Genomic DNA, 6,432 nt, shown 5'->3' on the forward strand with positions numbered 1-6,432 from the left:
CTTTATTCTCCGTTGCTCCAGACAGGGTGAGACCAGTGGAGATGGCCACTCACAAGCTTTTAAGACCCCAAATGCTACTCACCAAGGTAGGATGTAGAACATTTTATTTATAACCTGTATTATGCAGATTGAGCTACATGTTCCCCAAGACCGTGGTCCCCACAGCCCTCAGCCCAGTAATTCCGTCCTTCAGGGAGTTTGGCTGTGTCTGTGGAGCTTCCATGACCTTGCCTTGATCAAGTTGTGTTGACGTCCCTGGTATTGTATACTGTCTTACCCTTCTGGCTCCAACTTCGGTACTCTGCTAACTGCCCCCTTTCTGCCCCATGGTTACCATATTCAGTGAATCACAGGTATTTGTAACTATGACTCTGGTATTCTGAGAAGATAAAATCAGAAGATTCACTAAAGTGAATCCCAGGTGCCTTGTGTTCACCATTCAAGCCAGTGATGCTGCTACTTCACTTGTTCTGAGGGGCCACTTTACTGAGCAGTTTTCAGAATCACACCCAACACTTAGCATGCTTTCAGCCTGCAGCTTGTAGACATTAATTAGTTCCTGTGAGTTAAGTCATTGTTATCTCATTGTACAGACGAGACAGGCAGTATGGAGAGAGGTTAGGTAATTTTTCCAGGATCAGCAGTGAGTCCCAGGAGAGCTGAGACTGGACTTCTCTGTCCCAGGCTTAGCCTACGACGTGCAGACTGTGCTAAAGGATGCACCGTAATCTTGGCTACCTTCCTGACCTGCACTGTAAAAAAGATTCTTTATCTCTCTTCTGCTGTTTTCATAGTGTGTTATAAAACATGGTAACAGATGAGAAAAAGAAAGGTCGAATTAAAAATTTTATACACAGGAAGCTTATTATCAACAAAGTGTTTTAGGTCATGAAGCTAAGCATTCTAGTTAAAAATTGCTAATATCAGTATTCTCTTTATAGAAAATTACATTGCAACCATATAAAATGTGGCTAGCTTTACAGGGAAAGGAACTGACTTATTTTGAGACAGCTATCAAGCAATAATGGAGTCTGGGTAGCACAGATGGTTACATGCTTGGCTACTAACCCACCGAAAAGTTGGCAGTTTGAACCCAGTCAGCAGTGCCACAGAAGAAAGGCCTGGCGATGTACTTCCAAAAAAATCAGCCATTGAAAACCCTGTGGAGCACAGTTCTACATCACAGCAACACGCAAGCCTCCATGTATCTGTCAGTTTGTCGTACTGTGAGGGCTTGCGTGTTGCTGTGATGCTGGAAGCTTTGCCACTGGTATTCAGATACCAGCAGGGTCACCCATGGTGGACAGGTTTCAGCTGAGCTTCCAGACTAAGACAGACTAGGAAGAAGGACCCGGCAGTCTACTTCTGAAAACAATTAGCCAGTGAAAACCTTTTGAATAGCAGTGGAACATTGTCTGATATAGTCCCTTCAGGTTGGAAAGCACTCAAAAGACGACTTGGGAAGAGCTGCCTCCTCAAAGTAGAGTCAACCTAAATGACGTGTATGGAGTTGAGCTTTCAGGACCTTCGTTTGCTGATGTGGCATGACTCAAAATGAGAAGAAGCAGCTACAAACATCCATTAATAATCGGAACATGGAATGTACGAAGTATGAATCTAGGAAAATTGGAAATTGTCAAAAATGAAATGGAATGCATAAACATCGATATCCTAGGCGTTAGTGAGCTGAAATGGACTGGTATTGGCCATTTTGAATTGGACAACCATATGGTCTACTATGCAGGGAATGACAAATTGAAGAGGAGTGGCGTTGCAATCATTGTCAAAAAGAACATTTCAAGAATCTATCCTGAAGTACAACGCTGTCAGTGATAGGATAATATCCATACACCTACAAGGAAGACCAGTTAATACAACTATTATTCAAATATATGCACCAACCACTAAGGCCAAAGATGAAGAAATTGAAGATGTTTACCAGCTTCTGCAGTCTTGAAATTGATCAAACATGCAATCAAGATGCATTGATAATTACTGGTGATTGAAATGCAAAAGTTGGAAACAAGAAGGATCGGTAGTTGGGAAATTTGGCTTTGGTGACAGAAACGATGCCAGAGATTGCATGATAGAATTTTGCAAGACCATTGACTTCTTCGTTGTAAATACCTTTTTTCACCAGCATAAGTGGTAACTATACACATGGACCTCGCCAGATAGAATACACAGCAATCAAATCCACTACTTCTGTGGAAAGAGATGATGGAAAAGCTCAATATCATCAGTCAGAACAAGGCCAGGGGCCGACTGCAGAACAGACCATCAATTGCTCATTTGAAAGTCCAGGTTGAAACTGAAGAAAATTAGAACAAGTCCACAAGAGCCAAAGTATGACCTTGAGTGTATATCCCACCTGGATTTAGAGAGCATCTCAAGAAGAGATTTGACACGTTGAATACTAACGACCGAAGACTAGACAAGTTGTGGAATGACATCAAGGACCGTCATATGTGAAGAAAGCAAGAGGTCATTAAAAAGACAGGAAAGAAAGAAAAGACCAAAATGGATGTCAGAAGAGACTCTGAAACTTGCCCTTGAACGTCAAGTAGCTAAAGCAAAAGGAAGAAATGATGAAGTAAAATTACTGAGCAGAATTTTCAAAAGGCGGCTCGAGAAGAGAAAGTAAAGTATTATAACAACAAATGCAAAGAGCTGGGGATAGAAAACCAAAAGGGAAGAACACACTCAGCACTTCTCAAGCTGAAAGAAGTGAGGGAAAAATTCAAGCCTCGAGTTATAGTAGTAAAGGATTCTGTGGGGAAAATATTAAATGACGCAGGAAGCTTCAAAAGAAGATGGGAGGAATACACAGAGTCATTTTACCAAAAAGAGTTGGTAGACGGTCAACCATTTCAAGAGGTAGCATATGATCAGGAACCAAAGGTACTGAAGGAAGACGTCCAAGCTGCGCTGATGGCATTGGCAGAAAACAAGGCTCCAGGAATTGACACAATATTAATTGAGATGTTTCAACAAACGGATGCAGCACTGGAAGTGCTCACTCATCTATGCCAAGAAATTTGGAAGACAGCTATCTGGCCAACCGACTGGAAGAGATCCATATTTATGCCTGTTCCCAAGAAAGGTGATCCAACCGAATGTGGAAATTATCAAACAATATCATTAATATCGCACACAAGTAAAATTTTGCGGAAGTTCCTTCAAAAGCAGCTGCAGCAGCACATCTGCAGGGAACTGCCAGAAATTCAGGCTGGATTCAGAGGAGGACGTGGAACCAGGGGTATCATTGCTGATGTCAGATGGATCTTGGCTGAAAGCAGAGAATACTAGAAGTATGTTTACCTATGTTTCATTGACTATGCACAGGCATTTGACTGTGTGGATCATAACAAATTATAGGTAACATTGTAAAGATTGAGAATTCCAGAACACTTAATTGTGCTCACAAGGAACCTGTACATAGATCAAGAGGCAGTTGTTCGGACAGAATAAGGGGATACTGCGTGGTTTAAAGTCAAGAAAGGTGTGCATCAGGGTTGTATCCTTTCACCACACCTATTCAATGTGTATGCTGAACAAATAATCCAAGAAGCTGGACTATATGAAAAAGAACAGGGCATCAGGATTGGAGGAAGACTCATTAACAACGTGTGATATGCAGATGACACAACCTTGCTTGCTGAAAGTGAAGAGGACTTGAAGCACTTACTGATGAAGATCAAAGACCACAGCCTTCAGTATGGATTACACCTCAACATAAAGAAAACAAAAATCCTCACAACTAGACCAGTAGGCAACATCATGATAAATGGAGAAAAGATTGAAGTTGTCAAGGATTTCGTTTTACCTGGTTCCACATTCAACACGCATGGAAGCAGCAGTCAAGAAATCAAAAGATGCACTGCATTACGCAAATCTGCAAAAGACCTCTTTGAGGTACTGAAACGCAAAGATGTCACCTTGAAGACTAAGATGCGCCTGACCCAAGCCATGGTATTTTCAATCACATCATATGCGTGTGAAAGCTAGGCAATGAATAAGGAAGACCGAAGAAGAATTGACGCTTTTGAATTGTGGTGTTGGCGAAGAATATTGAGTGTACCATGGACTGTCAAAAGAATGAACAAATCTGTCTTGGAAGAAGTACAACCAGAATGCTCCCTAGAAGGAAGGATGGCAAGACTACATCTTACATACTTTGGACGTGTTGTCAGGAGGGATCAGTCCCTGGAGAAAGTCATCATGCTTGATAAAGTAGAGGGTCAGCGAAAAAGAGGAAGACCCTCAAGGAGATGCATTGACTCAGTGGCTGCAGCCGTGGGCTCAAGCATATCAACAATTGTGGGCACAGCGCAGGACCAGGCAGTGTTTCGTTCTGTTGTACATAAGGTCGCTATGAGTTGGAAATGACTTGACGGCACCTAACAACAACAACAACAGTTCTACCCGGACACACGTGGGGTTGCCATGCGTCGGAATCAACTTCACAGCAGCTGGTTTGGTTTTCCTGGTATCAAGCAGTAGAAAGTGAAATGTGTTTCTATTTGTTTTTTTAGTTGTTTTCTGTTTCATTAAGAAATGGTCTTTTTTGAGCACATAAATAAATACGTGGCCGTATAAAATGTGGCTAGCTTTAAGGGGGGGCGGGGGCAGAGATGCTATGAAATTACCAAAACAGTGTCTTGTTTTTGTACGCGTGCACTGTAATGGAGATAGCCTCCGATTCCTCAGATACCAGTGCAGTCCAAGAATTAATGGAGAATTTCTTATTTTTCTCCCAAAATGACATCTTAATATGTAGTATTTCATATGTAATGAGGTTTTTGGAGTAACATGTATGCAAGCAAACAGAGAAGAAGAAAGCCACACTTTCTATGTAGGTAGGTGGGTAGGTAGGTATCTCAGCACTTTTCTTTTCTGTGTATGAAGTTCATTACCTCCAGTGATAACTTTGTTGACAGCACCCACAAATATGTTTGGAGCCAGGTGTTATCAAAGAGATACAGAAGGGAATAACTGAGAGACCCAGCTCATGACACGTGTCAGCCTCAGATGATGCATTTTCTGTTTTAAAGACTCAAAACTTTTCACATTCTTCTTTGGGGGGAAAAAATTACATTTGAAGTCCTTTTTCACCCAAACACATTTTGAGATAAGAGCTCACAAGTCTTGACATTATTTCGTTTTGTTACGTGCGTCTGTCAAGGAACTGAGATACGATACAGCTCCTAAAAACTTATGATTGTGGAACAGAGAGACTTGACAGCATTTCATTTCCTTTATGTCCTGATTATGCATTTATCAGAAATCCTGCATCTCTTCTAGTTGAGCTAGAAATTGGTAGAATTCAAGAACTCAAAGGCTTGGCAAAGAAATGTGCTATTATTTGGTATCACCTTACATTTTAGAGAAGTTGCTTGGTTGAGTCATTGTTAAAGCTTTTGCCTCTCCTTTCATTATTGTGGTCCACTATCCGCAGATCACATTTCTATGGGCCCTGTAACTGCTTTGCCGCACAAATTAAACGCTGGGATGTTTCATACATATACGCCAGGGTTTCAATGCATGTCAATCATAGTTTATAAAATACAGGGATTACAACCTGATATTAACATCCAAATCCATTGTACTCATTTTATGTGTGAAAATGAGAAACCCTTGCTCAGACGTTAGATTTCCCAGCCTTTTTGTTGCCGTTTTTAATTTATCTCCGGGTTTTGAGTCAGTAAAATGATTCTCACTTATCAATTTAATGTAGTGATAAAATATATCCATGAATCAGGCTGATCAGGACTAAGGCGGATCTACAGGTTGTCTGGCGTTCCACGCAGCCCTGCTGAGGGTTTTAATGGGGCTCATTTCTCCATTGAATAACTAGATACCTGTGTTTTGATTGTGTCTCAGCTATTGATGCGAGTTGATTCACCTGAAGTGGACATGGAAATGCATCACCTTCAGGAGGAGGCCTTTTATGTGTCTTTTATTGTCTTTTTTTTTTTTTTTTTAAACAGGTGTACTTCAGAAGGAATTATCCAGATATTACTCACAATGGCCCTGTGGTAATGAACGCTTTCAACGGACAACCCTCAGCCTTAACTATTTTTGAGACAGCACTGTGATTCTACCAAGATGTCACATCTATTCCAATGGCATTTTCCAATAGTTTTTGCACTGTATAAACTATATTTTTTTTTTTTTTTTTTTTTTTTTTTTTTAACTCTTGCAACAAATATTTACACGTACAAGGTGTTAGTTTATTTGGGTTTTCTCCCAACTTCACCCAGTGGTTTCCGGCTCTCACAAAATGATTTAATATTTTTATTTAAATGTTATATTTTATTTCTTTTTTTCTTATATCCAAATCAGAGGTGCAGGCCACCAGTAGAAGCTGCCTACCATGTTCTATGCCTTAGGAGACTCCAGAGCCAAAGCTCATTTTGTAGGGTATAAATC

The 6,432-nt window shown here is 40.7% G+C and overlaps 1 protein-coding gene across 3 annotated transcripts in view; it reads left to right on the top strand.

The window, feature by feature from the left end:
* The window catches only part of ABCC4 (ATP binding cassette subfamily C member 4 (PEL blood group)), a 343,233-nt gene extending 337,037 nt beyond the window's left edge, over positions 1 to 6,196 (top strand). For all 3 annotated transcript variants that reach the window (XM_023726694.1, XM_023726693.1, XM_004371394.2), the window contains one exon: positions 5,991 to 6,196. In XM_023726694.1, coding sequence (XP_023582462.1) covers positions 5,991 to 6,098 — 108 coding nt within the window. In that variant the 3' untranslated portion in view covers positions 6,099 to 6,196. The remainder of the gene's footprint in view (positions 1 to 5,990) is intronic.
* Positions 6,197 to 6,432: the final 236 nt, after the last annotated feature.

The sequence above is a fragment of the Trichechus manatus genome, unplaced genomic scaffold (assembly GCF_000243295.1).
Source record: "Trichechus manatus latirostris isolate Lorelei unplaced genomic scaffold, TriManLat1.0 scaffold00013, whole genome shotgun sequence".
Taxonomy (NCBI): Eukaryota; Metazoa; Chordata; class Mammalia; order Sirenia; family Trichechidae; genus Trichechus; species Trichechus manatus.